This window comes from Nasonia vitripennis, chromosome 3 (genome assembly GCF_009193385.2).
Source record: "Nasonia vitripennis strain AsymCx chromosome 3, Nvit_psr_1.1, whole genome shotgun sequence".
Classification (NCBI taxonomy): Eukaryota; Metazoa; Arthropoda; class Insecta; order Hymenoptera; family Pteromalidae; genus Nasonia; species Nasonia vitripennis.
In genome coordinates, this window is record NC_045759.1 from 17640010 (window position 1) to 17658547 (window position 18538).

Here is an 18538-nt window from a genome sequence, read left to right on the forward strand (position 1 = left end):
ATAACCTTACGAAAAAATCATGTCGATGGATCACGTGTCAAAATATATCCCATTTAAATTACAAGTGATTTGACTATTTATTTGTTCAGTGATAAATCAAAATGATTATGGACGTAAAAATGCTTTATTGCACTTGAGATTTTTGAAAAAAGTAGATATTTTATGTGTTTTGGCTAAATTCATTGCGCAGCTTCCAAACCCCTATGGTTCTTAAGATATCAATGTTTCAATTTTTTTTTTTGAAAATTTTTTGATTTCTGATATCTTTAAAACAATGTAGTTAAATGCTTCAAAATTTTATTTGGTGATTCATCATAAAAAAAGCTATCTGCTGCTAACATTTTAACCGAATTCGTATAGCGGTTGTCAAATAAAGAGCTAAAATGTAAAAACCGATTTTTCTCAAACCTTTTGCTTCCCCTAAACAATATTTTATTTATTGGACTTATAAATTTAGTTAGAGGAAGATACGTGCCAATGAATGGGCAGCGGTTTTTTATCTTCAGTTTTGTATAATTAATAAACACACACTTTTTTTTTTAAGTGGCATTTTGAACTCGAAAGTTCATCGCCTCATCTACGCAGCCTTCCACGCTGCCCTATCTTGTGTCAACCCCACCCAAGATGCACCTCTCCGATCGACACCCACCCGTCCTATTTCTACTAGATCCGCTTTTACGTTGTCCTCCCATCTACGTCTAGGTCTACCTAGAGGTCGCGCTACCATCGGCCTGCCCTTCATGACACGCGCTGCCGTACGGTTGTCTCCCATTCTCGCTACGTGCCCTGCCCATCCCAATCTGTGCGATTTTATTATTCTGTTAATATTTGAATAACACACACATGCAGAATAAAAATCTATTAATGCGCTGTAATATAGACATTTTCGGAAATTGGACAAATTTATAAATTTCTCCCACTGACGACTACTACATCAAAATTAGTTAAATGGTTTTGTAACAATGACAGTCTTTATCAACAGTTATGCATAAAATTTTTCTATCGAACTGTTGGTTATAATCCAGGACAAGTAAATACGATAAGTATCAAACACTTTTATGAAATGAAAAATACCTTTTCAAAAAATGAGGAATATAGAAGAAATAAAAAATCTCCCAAAAAACCTTTTTTCAAAAGTGAAAACCTTGGCAAGAAAAAGACTAATAAACGTAGTGAAATCTTTAAATATTAAAATGTCAAGTAAATGTTTTTTGCTATACGCATTAAGATATAAAATTAAAGTTAAAATTAGTTTTCCCAAAAAATGATATCTTAATGCGTATAGCAAAAAACATTTACTTGACATTTTAATATTTAGAGATTTCACTACGTTTATTAGTCTTTTTCTTGCCAAGGTTTTCACTTTTGAAAAAAGGTTTTTTGTGGAGATTCCACATCTTTTACAAAGCATATTCCAAAACCCAATTTCAAAGTATATAGGGTTAGGCCGGACAAATCGTACTTCGTACTTTTTCTTGCCAGCGCGGCGCTGTCGAGCCCCTTGATTTGTTTTCATCTATTTTAGAATTTCCTTCCACATGTGTTAACATGCTGGAGCTTCTATGCAAACATTTCTCCACTTCATTCAAATTATTATTTTAGAATTTTATAGCACAGTGTAGTTTAAATCCGCGTTTAAGTCACGCCTATCTGTGACCTAAGTAGTCCATTATTGCACTGTATATATCACACTCACTACGCTCGTGCGCTAACCTCACGGTACAATAATGGACTGCTTAGATCACGGATAGTCGTGACTTGGCGGATTTAAGCAGCCGTGCTATACAATTGTGTACGATACTTGTGAAATAAGCAGCCTATTAGTGCACGGCGTTTTATCACCCTCGCTGCGCTCGGGCGAGTGTGATAATATACGCCGTGCTATAATTGGCTACTTATGTCACACGTATCGTAATATACTATGACAATTAAAGTAGATGCCAAAATAATTAAGTAGGCTACCGAAGAATTGAATCATGAGGCAATAATATGATGATGGTTACTATGTGTTTTTCTAAATGTATCATTCATATACTAACAGGTGATTTCAAAATGTTTGATTATGGTATGATTGAAAATTTTAAAGTCTACAAACAAACAGAACCACCACCATACAATTTGACTAATATCGTTGCACCTGTTGCTATGATTTATGGTAAACATGATATATTGATACCAGCACGGGTACGTATCATATTCTATATTTATATACGATTGTCTTACAGAAAAAATACATAAGCATTTTAATATTTTTTTATTATTATTGATTATTTAATATTTACAGGGACTTATTGAATTCTCAAAAAAATTACCAAACGTCTTTACCATTGAACCTGTACCAAGTGATAATTTCGATTATTTAGATTTTATTTTTTCAATGAATGTAAAAACATTGTTAAACGATCGTCTTATTGAAATTGCTACTAAATCTTTGAATTTTCAAAACAAACACTAGTCAATATTACTTAGCTATGTACGCAGAACTTTTATATATAAATTGGAAAAATTCAATAAAGTTCTTATATGTATGTTATAATACGTAAGTTAATAAGTTATATATAAATGTGTTGCAGACTTGAAGGAATCGTTCTGAAATTATGTATACTTATAATAATTTTTGGAAGGCTCTTTAGCGCCTTTGACTCTAACTTGTACTAAACACTTTAAGTCAACAATAGCTTTTGATTTTATAAGGCCATGAAAGGACCTTTTTCATGCATGAAAGTTGGGCAGATAATCGTGCACTTTGAGTCGTGCACAATATAATTAAAAAATCTTGATGAATATGAATTAAATGAAAAAATAGATCCTTAAATTATTTACTACATGACGTGATTATAAAACTTATAAAAATCTGTAATAAAGTTATCAAACTTAGATAAACTGCCATTTATCATAATTGCACAAAAAGCAAACATTTACTTTCGGGTGCCTGGAAATGTAAAAAATTTTTAATATTTTTACACAAATGTAGATAATAATAACGAACACAATATGATATTTACGTATAAAAAAACTTAAACCGTTATTTGCAAAACTGCTGGAGCTATTGTAAATAGAGTCATACGTTGAAAATGCTTATAATAAATATTTAATTTATCCATGTAACGATTTACACAGAACAGTAAAGTTGCTCAAGTATGCAAGCTAAGCTATAAATGAATGCTATTAGGTGTAACTGCATCAGTGACGCTCCTTGATCAATGCAAGATTCTCGCTATGTGATTATGAAACCTCGCATTTGATGTTCGCAAATCTAAGCGGTAGCAACGACTGCTAAACAAGTTATATTCTTACTCGGAGTATATTTTGGTTTTTACTTTAAAGCTGAATACGCAACAAGAAGCATTGTAGAACATCATAAAATAAATATCTTGGGCAAGCAATAAGTATATGTAGGTAGTATCTATAATGTATTGATAAATGGAAATATTTTATTACACAGTTGACATGAAGTTTCGGATTGCATTATTATTGGTTCTCGTATACGTCATCGAAGTTTCCTTACGGCGAATCGAATCAGCAGCCGAAATATTTGATCGAGAAAGATATGAAAGAAGCCGAAATAGGCCCAAAGGAAAACCATTCAATCCGGTAGCTAATGACGAAAAAGCTCTTGACTTTGTGAGTGAAAGTGCATTTATAAAATTAAACATTATTGTTGGATGAATTTTCTTGTTTTCAATTAACATTCATTATTGTTAAAAAATGAAATTTTGGCTTAAGGTAGCACTTGTAAATGCCTTTGGATATCCGGCAGAGGAATATACTGTGAAAACGATTGATGGATACAAAATTCGCATCCATCGAATACCTGGAAGTCCATCGAATTTAGGAACGAGAGGAAAGCCCGTTGTTTTTATGCAACATGGCTTATTGGCATCTTCTGATTCGTGGGTTCTCATGGGTCCAACACATGATTTAGGTAAGTAGTGAATAATTAGTTCATTTATCGCTTTCCTTCCATTCTTTTTTACGCGTAATCTATTTCATTTGCACTTGTTTACACACACACACACACACACACACACACACATATATATATATATATATCTTACTTCTTACAATATATTTAAAGTATTATATAAATATATTTAAAGTATATAAATATAAGCGATTATGAACTGTCCTAATAATACTTAGTATTCAAAGTTATGCGTGACTGGCTCATTTGGAATAAAGTTACACGTTTGAAGTAAAAAATATAAGTGTCATTATAAATCTCTTGAGTCAATCATTATGTACATACGTATACTGCAGTTCAAATTTAGATAAAAAAGGTTCTCATTATACACGTTGTTAGGTCTTTTGATTATCAGTGCAAATTGAATAATGAGTTATGTACAAAATACAAAAAACGACTGCACGATAAAAAAATGAAATATTTATTGTTTGAATATTGATTTACAAAATTCATTGACTGTAAAATTATTTTTAGCTTATATGTTGGCTGATGTGGGTTTTGATGTTTGGTTGGGCAATACCCGTGGGAATACTTATTCGCGTAAGCATGTTAGTCTTTCTCCAGACTACGATGAAGATTTTTGGCGTTATAGGTAATTTTTTTATTATAATTTTAAAACATTTATATGTATAATAGTATTGAGGATGTCTATATATTTTGATATCTGCCTTATGTATAGCTTTCACGAAATAGCTCTATATGATATAACAACAGCTATTGATTATATTTTGCAACTGACAAACCAACGGCAAATCATATACATCGGCCATTCGATGGGTACGACAATAAGTTATGTCCTTTTATCCGAAAAGCCTGAATACAATGATAAAATTAAACTAGTTATCAGTTTGGCACCGGCAGCAATTTGGCACAATAGATCCAATGAAATAACTAATTTTTTATTAGACCATGCCGATAAAATCAGGGTAAAGTTTAGATATAAAATTTGTAATATATTATGAACTGATTCTAGCGAATTTCATTTATAAACTATTATCACGTTAAATATTAAAATTGTGTATAAATTTATGCTATTTTATTTAGGACATTATAAAAAAGGGAAAAATTTATGAACTTTTGCCATTAACGAACTCTTTGGTTGAATTTGGGAGAAAGATATGCGGAAACAGTAGTCCTTATCAAAAATTGTGCCTAAAATTGCAAAGCCTTTTCGTCGGTGATAATCTAGAACAAACAAATACGGTATGATAATGATATTGAATAAAATAAAAATAATTTAATAAATACTACATGGAGTATTGTATTGTAAGGTAAAAAAATTTTAAAAAATGTGAAAATATTATTTTTTAGTCTCTAGTTGCACATACACTGCAGTATCTTCCTGCAGGAATCTCTGCACATACAGTTGATCACTACAGTCAAGTTGTACAATCAGGTACTGAATTATAAGAATGTTTATAACTTCTTACCTTACTTTGCATTTGAATACAGAGATTTTAACAATTAAAAAGTTTTTAAATATATTTTGCTGATTATTATTATTTTGAACAGGCCATTTCAAAATGTTTGACTATGGAATCGTTGAGAATTTTAAAATCTACAAACAGATACATCCACCACTATACAATTTAAGTAATATCGTCGCACCAATAGCTATATTGTATGGTAACGGCGATACATTGATACCCGCAGAAGTATGTCATACATGCATATTATTCATAATAATATAATTATGAATAATAATAATATAGATATTAATAAAACTATTTTACAAATTGAATTTTCCAGAATGCGGTTCAATTATCTAAAATGCTACCGAACGTCCTTACGATTGAGACGGTGCCAGATGGGAAATTTAATCATTTAGACTTTCTATTTGCACGCGATCTAAAAATATTGTTAAATGATCGCTTGGTTGAAATCATAGGTAATACTTTCTAAAAAAATTACAGTTACATATTTATCTTGGTCGTTATTATTTGACAAATACAGAACGTTATTTGCAGTTACTACATATCCATATATCATTTCATATCGAAAATTCTCGCAAACTATATCGTTATATATGGATTGCGAGAATTTTGCTGCAAGGATATCGTCCCAAAATTAAAATTTTTTGTTACTACAGTAGTATAAGTAAATTAATTTTATGGTTTTTAGAGGCGCCTCTTGAAGAATTCTTATTAAAAAATCATTTATTGTAGCTCAGCTGACTCAACCTCGAAAAACGGGATCATTATCCTGATGCACATACAACAATGATGCTCCAGATAAAAAATAACTAGAACTTTAAAAAGTACGAGATCTTCTTTGCTCTTATCTTAATTGACGATCGTGCTTGCTTGCATGCATACATATAATATACAACCACTGCAGAAACCACAGCAGAAAATATTCGTGTTGTTCTGGCGCGTGAAGACACACGCTCGACCGAGCTGTCAAGGCGGCGACAGCAGAAAAATCCTGGTCTGCGTCATGACCGGTTTTTTCGAATAAACGAGCAGCGTACATTGTGCGAGAATCGGGCAACTGGCTAACCGTATGTATTTATGTAGATGACCGAAATGATGCGATGCCTGTTTGTTATATTTTTTTTTATATCTCACGCCTTGCGGTGGCCAAGGTCGAAATAATAATTTTTTTCAAGCAGCCCGGTACGTCAAGATGTTGCTGGCGTAAAATATAAATTAAATTTTTATAACAAAGTTATTTTTATTTCATAAAACAACTAGTATATTCTTATAACTTTAATTCTGTTATCATAATATTTTTTCTAAGCATTCATTATCGAAAAGAACTGCTGTAATGATATTCTTCTATAATTTACTAATGCGGCATTTATGTATCCGGTATCAGTATAATTTTTGAGTTAATGCGAATATGATCAAGTTTTTGCTTATTTTCAGATTTCAGCTGACGCACGAAACGTGTTTATCTTTATATAAGAATCAAAAATAGTGATCTATACAAATTAAAATATTTTTCAAGCCCTTCATGTTTGAAAAATCCGATACGTATACATTTAAGATCATGATAGCGGATTTAAACATTAATTCGTTTTTTCACGCTAGATTCTTATACATACATCCGTCGCAGACCTCCGAGCTCCGTTTTTGTCCCGTTACATTCTTTGGCATTCTGTTAAACGCAATAGAACAGCTCTAGTTAGGGTTTCGTATTGCGTACGCCTTCTTTACGAAGAAAAACGAGGAAACTGCAAAAAATCCAGCAACGGCCGATAGAAATAAGGTTACTCACTCTAGGCAGAGTTCTCAAGAAATCGTGAATGGGGTGATGATAGGCAATGAAGCGTACAAAGTCAAAAAGTATGTATATGCATGCAATATTATTGTATTACTGGCTACATTTTCAGGATTTTCAAAATTGCTTATACCAGTGTAATCAACAAAAGCAAGAATCGCGAGCACAATGGCAACGAAATTTCGCTCTCGCGGCGGCAGTGAAGGTCGATACGTCGAACGTGACATGATACTCGATGCGCATGACTTTGTCCGCGTGGGTGAAGGACCACGACAATGAGCTTGAAAGGATGGGTCACATACGCACATCGTTGGAAATAGAAGAGTAGTCATCGCGAAGACACCAACAACTGATTAATTTTCTGCAAAAAATGAAAACTGAAACGCAGTCAACGTTTGTACATAGATATGGTATTGTATTGTATAAGGCAACCGCGAGTACAAACTTTAACGAGCTATTGTAAAGTCGAACAAGTACACGTCTATACCTCGTAGTCGCAAAGTCCATTCACACTACTGTGCCCATCAAATAAATCTTGATCCTTGAATGGATGCATCACACAGTAGTGTCATTATATGGCGCATGTGCGCATGGCCGATGCCAATCAACCACGATCGCACACACATAAATGTATTATACATGTACTCTGTATACAATATATCTGTATATAGGAATCGAGGAGCTGCTGGCTCGCGACGGGCACCCAAAAGGAATTATGTAAATTAGACGAATGCCGATGGCTGTGTGTTGTATATAGTTGCTCGCGGCATCAGTGACGGCGTGGGGCGTGCGGACCGCTAACTTTGAGGTCTCTTTTGCTCCTTCTCTCTCTCTCTCTCTCTCTCTCTCTCTCTCTCTCTCTCTCTCCTCTGTCTTTCGCCTCTCTCGGCGTCTACGGTCAGCTCCTCCTACGTTTATATTATATACTCGCCGCCGGGGGGCTCCTCGAGGAGAGTTTTACGAGTCGCGCCGGCGCGACCGCAGCACGAAAATTTTCGCGGCTTAGTCTGACTTTGACCTTCGGAAACGTCGCGATATATACTCACTCCTCGAGTCGCTAGATTGATGTTATATGTACCAGGAAAGATCAATGTTTTTAATGATCCGTCGTTTTTTCTTCCTATATCTTCCGATCGTTTCGCTATAACTGGTATATCGGATAATTTCAAGGATCGCATATGTTTATTAGTCGCGCGGATGCTTTGAGCGAGTGCGGAATATTTTGTGGATTAGATATTACATGTGCTGTTTTTTTTTGTTGACGGGCGGAGATATACGACGTGGTATTATAGATGTGTGGAGAGTATATATTTGGTAATGATCTAGTCCGGGAAGTTGTTTTTGAATTTCCCGCGGTCATCGACGTTTCGAGGCATTATCCATATTAATGATTCGATCGAGAAGACTGTGTACACAAGGCGTAGCACGTAGTGGACTGGTTTTTTTCCTGAAAGAAAATACGAATATTATTGAATGGAAACTGCGATGATGTCAGTGACGAAATAACAAAAGCACATCAGATCGAGCTCGTGAGTGTTAAAAGTTTGCTAGCCATGCGTAACAGTATAATCAAAACTGTCAAACGGGATACGTTACTGTTATTTTTGCATAAATAAATTCGACACGTCAAGGCACTGTACGAACAATTTTAACAGAAGGACATTCCTTCACAGGTAACACACAAGCACGAAAATTCAATCACGTTTACGGTTCTTCAACTTCCATTTCACGCAGTGCAGCAAAAAGTGAATCTTCGTAAAACTTTATCGCTCCCTGCAGCACTCGCCGCGCACGAATTAACATCCGCGCGATAACGACCGAAATTCAGCACTGACTTCGTGCACCGCAGACAAAGCAGCGAGAGGACCGAATAAGAAGAAAAAAAAGAAGACCAGCACAAAAACAGGACGCACAAAGGAGACGGCATTCCTTTGGGAGAACAAACAGTGATGAAGCAAAGATCGCGAAGAGTACACGCGCTCGGCGTACAACACATCGCGGAGCAGCGACGCACCATTAACCCAGTTGGCATCCCGACCCGGATTCCCGGATGCTCCGTCCGGCGCCAGCGCAGCGCAGCGAGACAATAACGCTCTCGCGAAACTCATCCCCCCTAAGCGCTGCAGGCGACATCGGCAGCTGATCGCGATATCGTCGCGCTATTGATACGTCAGCGGTCGCTCTTACCTGATTCCGAAGATAGTTGAGGATTTCTAGGAGGATGTACGATTGTACCTATGCGTGTGAAAATAGCGACAGCTCGAGTTTGAACAGGTTTCTGAATTGGAAAGGGTGGAATGTGATATCCTTTGTTGAACATTTTCAAAAAAATATAGCATTCAAGCTCGGGATTTCCGAGCAAAGTGTGTGAGGAGAAAAGAATTTGGACTTTGAATTATTCAAGTGCGTACTGAAGAGAGAGAGAGAGAGAGAGAGAGAATTCTGCAAATAATTCAGTATTTATCGACATCGTTCAAGATTTCAAGAAGCTACTCATCTCGATAATTATTCATACTTTGTACTAGCAGTAGTACTACTTGAGATAATCTTTCGAGTCTCAAAGGCGGAGAAAGTTACAGCGTTTAATGGACTCAGTTCTGTGCGTAAATAACTCAGTTTGCGCGCGTTAATCGGATCAAGCCGCGCAGCGTATAAGTAAACGCATACAGATCGGTAACTTCATCCAAATCGATCACCGATCGTCCGCGCGCATATCGTTGTGAAAACGTTACTTCTGTATCGACTCACCTTCAAAATCCCAATCGGAATCGTTTAAATTAAAAAAAAAATCGAGTCTCCCGGTCAAACAATCGCACATATAAATTACATTCGGTGTGGAAATCGGATCGCATTCGATTATCCGATTGTTCAGCAGTTCGGCGCATTGGCCCCCGTGAGACATCCTCTTCGTTTTATTCTTATACTCTCTTATTGTGATACGCCTCCGGCTTTTTTATTTCTCGTCCACAGGCGCGCCGAGTCGATCGGTTCCCCGCGGGCTCGATCGGTCGATCGGAGAAAAGCGCCCATCATTAACCGAGCGGCTCAGCGGCAAAAAAGCAAAAGGAAAAAAGACGCGGGGTCACGGAAGGGGTCAGGCGAGCCGTATACGCGCGACACTATGGACGCAGGACTGACGACGAGGAGCTTCGTCACAGGTGGAAGCGGGGCTAGAAAAAAGAGGAGAAGCTAGTCCAAGAGAGACGGAGAAAAGAAGAAGAAAAAAGCGGGAAGGCTGCGCGCTCTGATAGAGCACAGTGAGCGCGCGCGCGCGCCAGCGCTGTTTTTTCGTGTGGGCCGCGGCGCCGGGAAGGAGAGTACATATATCGATAGCCGGCGATCGGACCGAGCTATACAGCGCGCTCTCGGATGCGTGTATACACGCGAGTCAGCAGCCGTTCGGACCACGAGGAATTCACGACCGCTCGGGAGTCGACCGGGAAATTGTTATGAATCAGTCCTAAGTTCACTGAACGCTCACACGATAGTACGCGGAGTCAAGCTCAAAGTTTTGCACTTGAGATATACTTCGTCTGATTTTCAACGTCGAGATGCGGCTCTCGGGGATGTTCGCCGAGGTCCTCTTGGTGTTGTTCGCGCTAAGCTGCAAGAGCGAGGGCTCGAGGACTACTAGGTTAGAAATCGAGACCGGAGCTTTCGTCACGAGGGACAAGAGGCAGTTGTTCCGAAGACAGTTGGAGCAAGTGCAACAGATCCTGCCGCAGCCCGGGAGAATCGAAACTTTCGTAAGTACTGAGAGAAATAAACAGTTGCCGGATTCGATCGGAGAATAATATTCGATTCGGTTCCATTTCACTTCTCTTGCGTAATTATAGCCAATTTTAAAAAGACTTTACACCCATAGATCGGCCCGTATCGAACATTTCGGCTGTGGAGGAAAGTCACTTATACACACGCGTACTACTTCCAGCTGATCGGATTCCAAAGAAAAATACCAGAACATATTTATGCGTGCATTTTTAGGAACTCCGCGCAAATATCGAGACCGTTATAAGTGGCGATTTTTTTCTCTATAATTTACACAAGTACTATCGAAAAAACGGTAAACCCGCGGCTGTTCTCACCTACTCCCGGTGATACGTGTATACATATATAGGCAGTGTTACAATTTCCGTCGAAACTTTGAACCGCGAAAATTTCTCGAAATCGACTGCGGAAAAAAGGAATAAAACTGCCGGTGTGTATAAGACTATTCGTTCATTAATACCGCGCGTGCGATTGTGTTCAAAAACGCCGGCAACGTTTTGTAAAAGTTAAATCATTAAAAACATATATTCAAGAAGTGGATCTTCCACTTTCGACCGAAACACCTTAGCGAAAGTGAATGGAGACGTCTCTTTTAGACAACGAAAACTAAGAGTGAAAATGTGAAATATCTCCATCTCGCGCCGGGCGCATCCTGGTCCAATTAAAAACGAAACCGAAGAGACGCCGCTTTCATATATATATTATACGCGAGCAGCTCGTGCACGTGGAGAGTTAAGCCCGAGACGCACGAAAACTCGTCAATGGGATTTTTCGCTAAATAATGAGAAAAGATTCGAGTCGTGACGCACGTGAGCTGGAATTCCTTGGTCCATTCATCGATCCGCCGCCGTGGCTAAGTCGCTTTCGAGCGTTTTCGAGAGCTACTTATTAGAAAATTTGTTCTTTAAACTTTATCCGTGGCCATCAAATATGTATTTGATATAGAAATATTACAAACGCTGCGCTAATGTATCGATCGAGAAGCGCGAACTCTGTGTGTTCTTTGCAACAGCGCGACCGGCAAAGTAATATGCGAAGCAATTAAATTCGGTTGGCGCGAGTTATGAAATCGAAAGTAAGTGACGCGTGTATAAACTCGGCGCAGGTCAGATGGCGCGGTTATCTTTTTGCTATTACCTACCAGTTTGCTCTAGTTTTGCATGTTCGCTTCTCGCGGCCACTATTCGTTTCTTCGCGAACGAGCTTTTCTTTTCTTTTCTTTACTCATTTTTTAAACGGTTCTTTCGAAAAGATAATGAACTGTAATGATATTCTCGTTCCCGAGTGAGTAAATCACGATAACGTCTGGCTATATATTTATTTATTAGTAGCTAGAAGACTTCCGTATCTTTAATGCGACTGACCTCTGATACCCGAATATCTCTCTGATCTGTGTTTTACATAAATTTACATGTGATTTGGTGTAAAGCAATCATCGTTGCGATAGATCCGAAGCTTATATTAGTCGCGAAATCGTCGCCTGGCTTGTACCGCGAATCTTTTTTCTGAACCTCATGAGGCCATTGCAATAACGAATTATTCGAATTTTTTACTCCGACTTGATGCGTCATTTATTGCCGGGTATGAAAGATGAAACGCCGTGAAAAAGTTATGCTGATCCATCAAAGGAACTTTTTCAGTCGGGTGGAAAATGACCAAAAATTAACTACGGGTATAAAATAGCATTTACATTATTCCTTAAAATTTGACTGCGTCGACGTAGATTCATTTGTTTAATTAAATTAAATGATGATTTTCACATTTTACAAATTTCAACTCGAAGAGCCCGAGAAAGGGAAGGTAATCTAACGATGACGCTGCATAGTGCTTAAAATTAATTACCCTCTTAAACGTTATCGAACGTTCTGTTTATATGCATGGAGGTGAAGGCAAAGAACCCAAATAGACGCTGCACGTGTTAAATATGCAGCAATTAAATTTTTTCTCTGTCAAATCGAATAAGCGATTAAAAACAGCCATTGAATGTTAATGCCCATCAATGATGTCACGCTTGTATAGATAGACCAAAGTAAGCAGGTCATAATCTTCTTGCGACTCTTGATCCTGGCTCCTATGGTAGTCCTTTCAATAACTATAACAACGACGTAAAACGCTTCACAGATACCATCATTTTGAAATTCCTCAATGCACCACACACTTCCACGGCCCTGTGCGCGTCATTAAAGTCGAGCCTCGTTTTCAGACTGATCTCGTGAGATCCACGGGCTACCACGTCGAGGAGCACGACATCACGACGGATGACGGCTACATCTTGACAGTCCATCGGATGCCAGGCGGTCCGAGGTCTCCCGTGACCCCGAAGAAGCCTGCGGTGCTCTTTATTCATGGGCTCCTCGCCGCCTCTGACATTTGGGTGCTTCGCGGCCCCGATGAAGATCTGGGTATGCCTGAATTTTTTCATTCCCTTCTATTCTCTTGCCTGTCTGGATTCGGGCCTGTCTCTCGAAGCCGATAACACGTGCGCTCTTTTTTTCAAAACTACGCAGCCTTTATGATGGTCGACGCTGGATACGACGTCTGGCTGTTGAACACGAGAGGCAACTTCTACTCCAGGAGGCACAAGAAGATAGTACCGAAGGAGGAGAAGTTTTGGCGATTCAGGTAAATTGAGAGAGGACTGGTGAAAAGTTTCTTTTCATTTAGTTACCATTGTTGTTTTATTGAGAAAGTCGATAATGTAGTGAAAGTATACGCGAACGATGAACAAAGCATCGTACATGTGCATCATAATTTTGTGATTAAATAAAATTAAGAAGGTGACACACAATCATGAATTTCAATACGCGCGCTCGCTTATTATTAATCCAAAGAAGCACAACTTTCGTTTTCCTCTAATTGTTTTTCAACTCGTAAAATCAATCCCCGTATGAGCAATCGCGCATATCCAGGTCGATCCTCCTCGTAGACTCCTCGACGAAACAAAAATCGGCCAGCAGAGTCATCCATCAATGGAAAGTGTCGTTTACGAGCGAATTAATCACAGACGCAGCAATCCTAATAACGAGCGGAAGGATACGTACAAAAAATAAAAAAAAGCCTCTCTATCCTCGCAGCTGGCACGAGTTTGGAGTGTACGACACGGCGTCTGCTATCGACCACATACTCAGAACGACGGGACAGGAACGAGTGTCGCTTATCGGACACTCGATGGGAACGACGGTGGGCCTGGTGCTGCTGTCGATGAAACCGGAATACAATGCCAAGGTCAACACGATGCTCTCCTTCGCCCCCATCGCTATTTTCACACACCTGGTACCAGGTCCCATCAGCAACATCGCCGTGAGATACGGCAAACAGCTACAAGTGAGTATATGAATGTTATATTTTTGCTAATTTTTTTTTATTTCTGTATTCGTGTTTCGAATTTGGAAGTGGAATCGCGTTTATCGTCGAGATTCTCGCCGAGGATAAGCGTGATGGACTGGTTTGCATTTTTATGGGGTATTGCGTCATTCGGAGCACGAGAATGGCGTGAAGAGGAAATAATTTTATTTTTAATAAAATACTCTTTGGATGTGAAGTCAAGTATTTTAAAACAAAAACGTCTTTCAGAAAACATTCAGGACGCTCGGAGTCCATGAAATATTCCCTCGGAATCCTAGCTTGGTCGGGGCGTATGCGACGTTCTGCCAGACGCCGCATATCGAGCTGCTGTGTCAACGACTAATTATGAATATGGCTGGCCTATTAAAATCCAGCCAGTTTGACGCAATCGATGTCGTGAGTATATTGTTCCGTAAACGGCGAGACGCCATTAACAAAAGTATAACGACGAAATTATGTTCATTGTTATGATGCATTTTTTTAACTTCGCAGGACATGATGCCCAAAGTATTAAACCATTATCCTCAAGGATCGTCGCTCGAGACGCTTTTGCATTACAGACAGATTATGATAAGCGGTAATGTTTACTTATTTGCATAGCATGCGATATTTATATTTTTCACATTTCGCGCAATTATCATTGAAACGTCAGAAAGAAATAAATCATGCGCGTAAAGTATTTCTGCTGATAACTTATAAATAAGCCTTGTAACGTATATTTAATGAAGCAAGTACAAGATAACTTATCTGTGTCGATAAATAATTTCCAGTAGCTTCCTCATTGTTTAAATATTTACGCGGATTTTAATGATATCTTAATCAAACTAAATTTTGCGATTCAATTAATAAATTTTTGGATTTTATAGGAAAATTCCGACAGTACGATTTTGGACCAGAAGGAAATTACATCCGATACAAAAACATGACTCCTCCAGAGTATCCTTTGGAAAGGATAACGGTTCCGATCGTACTCTATTACGGATTGAACGACGCTTACACGACAAAAGAGGTATGAAAATCCAGTTATTTTCTATTAGATTTGGCTTTTTCTTTCCTTCTGTCTTAAAATGAAAGAAAACTTATTTTACTTATACATCAGGTACTATCTTAGGTCCACTGTTTTTTATTATATATGTTAATGATCTCTTGCAAAATATGCCTGCAAATTCAATAATATCATATGCGAATGATACAGCAATTATTTCGACGGATAGTTCTTGGACAGGAGTAGAGGAAAACATGACTAACTACCTGTATAAAGTATCTAACTGGCTTGCACTAAATAAGCTATCACTAAACATTGACAAAACAGTTTGTATGACTATCGGAACTACTCTGATAGCGTACCTAAAGATTTTTTAATACAAATTGATGTCAAAGACATCAAAAGAGTTGAAAATACCAAGTACTTAGGAATTATTTTTGATTATAATATGAAATGGATAAATCATATACAGTATTTAATAAATAAGTTGAAATATATGGTATTTATTTTTAGAAAGATTAATAGATTTATGCAAATTAAAACTTTAAAAATGATATATTATGCATTTTTTCATAGTGTTATAAATTATGGTATAATAGCTTGGGGTGGTGCTTACTCTACTGCTACCAATCTATTACAAAGGCTACAAAACAGAATTTTGAAAATCATAAACAAAAATAATTTTGCTCAGGATAATCCATTGAGTATTGGGCAACTATTTGCATATCAATCACTAATATACCACTATAACACATTAAAAGTTAAATTTTTAAATTCAGAAAGCAAAACTAGGAATAAAAGCATTCAGATATCTAGGAGACTTAAGACTATAAGTAATAAGAATAGTTATATTAAAGCCATAGGAGTTTATAATGATCTGCCAAATAACCTAAAAACTTTAAGCTCTAAGAATTATACTTATAAACTAAGAGAATAGGTTAAGTTTCACATGTAAAAAAAAAAAAAACTTCTTTTTTATAAAATTAATAAGAAATATTGATAATGTATTTATAAATTGCTATGTATTCTGTATACAAATTTTATTAAAACGTTATTAATCAATCTTTCATATTGTAAAACTGTTAAAGTGTAAGTTAGGTACTACATATCTTGAAATAGATTTTATTTTAGTTATAAGGAACTATAGTTAGTAAGTATACCGGCCTCGCGAACAGGTAACTGCGTTTACCTCTGCGGGAATTTTACTATTATGTAAATAATATGTAATTTTTTGTCTGGTTAATAAATAAATAAATAAATCAATCTTTTTTCAGGACGTTGTAGTGCTAATGGCAAAACTACCGAATGCTGAAGGTCGGGCTATCGCCTACGATCGCTTCAGCCATCTCGATTTTCTCTTCTCGAACTACACGAAGGATCTACTTTACACGGATGTTCTGCAAACCCTCAATATGTACAGAGAAGATCGGGCTCCGTATCCGGAGTCGCTCAAACAAGCCATCGAATATGCAAAACTGGCGCCTACCACCGTGACGGTGTGAATCATTGGATTGATCCTAAATGACTCTTTTCGTGAATCGGTGCGGATGTACTTTAGTGGCATTACTTAATTTATCTAATAGCAACCCCGAATTCCGTGAAATTCTGTCGAGTTCAAGTTCAGCTTATCTGTTACTAGAGGAACTATTTCCATTGGCAAGTTTCTTCGAAAGACGATGTCGAGCTGAAAGGAGATAACGCCTCTGTAATGAAAAAGTTAATTACCGGGAGATGTAATCGATGATTATTGCGATTTATTGAATTCGTGAATCTAATTTTGCTTTGGTGTAAGACGAGAAAGGTATTTACAAGATAAGCTGAGCAGAGATCGATCGAAGAAATTCAGAGGAGATTCAGTATCGTTATTTTCATTATTTGTCTCAGGAACAATTATAAAAAGGGCTTGAATGTGCAGGGTATTGTGGCACGATGCTAGTCCGCGTTCGCGTCCCTTTTCATTAAATACAGTTATACAGATGATATATGTGAACGAGCTACCGATTTTAAGACGAAGCACGTCGAGGTATCTTCAGAGTAAATAAGATTTCTCCGTTATCCACCGTTGGTTACCGACGCGTTCAAAACTGCAGCCCTTCACGGTAAAACACAGTTTGATCGTGAATTTAAAAAACATGATTCCAATTTATCGTCAGTCCTACTTTTCCGTCAGGTAGCAGTCTGAATAGCGTACAACTTTGAATAAAGGCCTTACAAAAAAGCCAGATCCGCGGTTCACCCAGTACACGTAAATAAACCATATGTACAACATCGCCTCGGGATTCACGATTAACGACACTAGTCACGCGTGCAGTGTACGCAAGCTTCATACATTCTTTTGCTCTTTCTCGGGGCTGTGCACGCTGACCATTTAATACATCATACATGCGTACGAGCTGCATTGCGCGCTGGCGAACCCGTTTCCTGTGTCTGGTGCCGGCGCGTGCTTCCTTCGTGTTATATTGTTCGACTTTTTTATGAGAGCGACTCTACGAAAAACCATTATTATTATTATATCGCATAATCATGTAAATATACTGTAGCGTAGGTTTGTACCGTTGAGTTGATCGTAAGTGAAATTTGTACATAGTAGACATATCGGTAGGATAAATAGCGTATATTTAGATAGTAATTTTGTAAAACGATCTTAAATGTTCTTTATAAGAATTGTTACGCATCAGTTAAGTTACAGAAATAAAATGCTTATATTGATAATTATACAATTCATGATGATTCTAATAATTGTCATAAAACTTTCATCACTAAAATGCCGAATAGTTATTTTTAAACACAGCTAATTGGAACAAAGGTTGAGTGATTCGAAATATCTTATATTTAAATGAAGCTACAAACCCATAAATTATATAGTATTTTCACGACGATAACCTTTATCTTCGGTGATGCGGGATGCAGTTTCTGGTTGTGAAATAATTACACGTGTATCGCAATCCAAAAGAAATCACACTTGCAAGTACCACTTAACTGTTTTATTCTGCAATTTCACGGTACTTTTTATGACATTCATCATAGTTTACTAAATATTTCGTAAATTTTGAATTTTTACATAAAAGCCGAGATTTTAAAATGACCGCCCAGGTGAAAAGTCACGAGCAGAAGATCTCTTAATTTGAAGAGAAAAACATCAATATGTTTATATGCGTGACCTGTTTTAAGACCCCCTGTATGAAATATAGATTGATCTGTATTCTTCGCTGTCATTCGCATTCACGCAATTCATAAAGAAAATAATGGTATAT

General features: G+C 37.3%; 2 protein-coding genes across 9 annotated transcripts; both read left to right on the forward strand.

The window, feature by feature from the left end:
- The first annotated feature begins 3185 nt into the window (after positions 1 to 3185).
- Positions 3186 to 9154, forward strand: LOC100678154 (lipase 3). Of its 8 annotated transcripts, none has more exons than XM_032598184.1 (10): positions 3186 to 3395; positions 3500 to 3624; positions 3727 to 3925; positions 4439 to 4556; positions 4644 to 4890; positions 5009 to 5167; positions 5276 to 5360; positions 5477 to 5619; positions 5714 to 5852; positions 6086 to 6144. In XM_032598184.1, the coding sequence occupies exons 3-10, from the start codon at positions 3862 to 3864 to the stop codon at positions 6127 to 6129; spliced, it is 999 nt and encodes a 332-aa protein (XP_032454075.1). In that variant the 5' UTR covers positions 3186 to 3395; positions 3500 to 3624; positions 3727 to 3861; the 3' UTR covers positions 6130 to 6144. The 8 variants fall into 8 exon arrangements, with proteins under 8 accessions (XP_032454075.1, XP_032454071.1, XP_031783241.2 ...); XM_032598185.1 differs by having other exon boundaries at positions 3220 to 3378; positions 3446 to 3624; positions 3731 to 3925; XM_032598181.1 differs by having other exon boundaries at positions 3222 to 3350; positions 3446 to 3624.
- Positions 9155 to 9504: 350 nt separating this feature from the next.
- Positions 9505 to 17266, forward strand: LOC100679893 (lipase 3). Its single transcript, XM_003424359.5, has 8 exons — positions 9505 to 10932; positions 13158 to 13356; positions 13462 to 13576; positions 14029 to 14278; positions 14528 to 14695; positions 14792 to 14876; positions 15166 to 15308; positions 16559 to 17266. The coding sequence occupies exons 1-8, from the start codon at positions 10738 to 10740 to the stop codon at positions 16784 to 16786; spliced, it is 1383 nt and encodes a 460-aa protein (XP_003424407.1). The 5' UTR covers positions 9505 to 10737; the 3' UTR covers positions 16787 to 17266.
- The last annotated feature ends 1272 nt before the right edge of the window (positions 17267 to 18538 follow it).

Bases quoted from the DNA above. Each gene is read 5' to 3' on its own strand.
- LOC100678154 (XM_031927381.2), top strand. From the start codon at position 3,424: ATGGAAATATTTTATTACACAGTTGACATGAAGTTTCGGATTGCATTA. The intron at 4,557-4,643 runs GTAATTTTTTTA...CCTTATGTATAG, and splicing joins GAAGATTTTTGGCGTTATAG to CTTTCACGAAATAGCTCTAT. The intron at 5,853-6,085 runs GTAATACTTTCT...TATGGTTTTTAG, and splicing joins TCGCTTGGTTGAAATCATAG to AGGCGCCTCTTGAAGAATTC.
- LOC100679893 (XM_003424359.5), top strand. From the start codon at position 10,738: ATGCGGCTCTCGGGGATGTTCGCCGAGGTCCTCTTGGTGTTGTTCGCG. The intron at 14,279-14,527 runs GTGAGTATATGA...AACGTCTTTCAG, and splicing joins GATACGGCAAACAGCTACAA to AAAACATTCAGGACGCTCGG. The intron at 14,877-15,165 runs GTAATGTTTACT...TGGATTTTATAG, and splicing joins CAGACAGATTATGATAAGCG to GAAAATTCCGACAGTACGAT.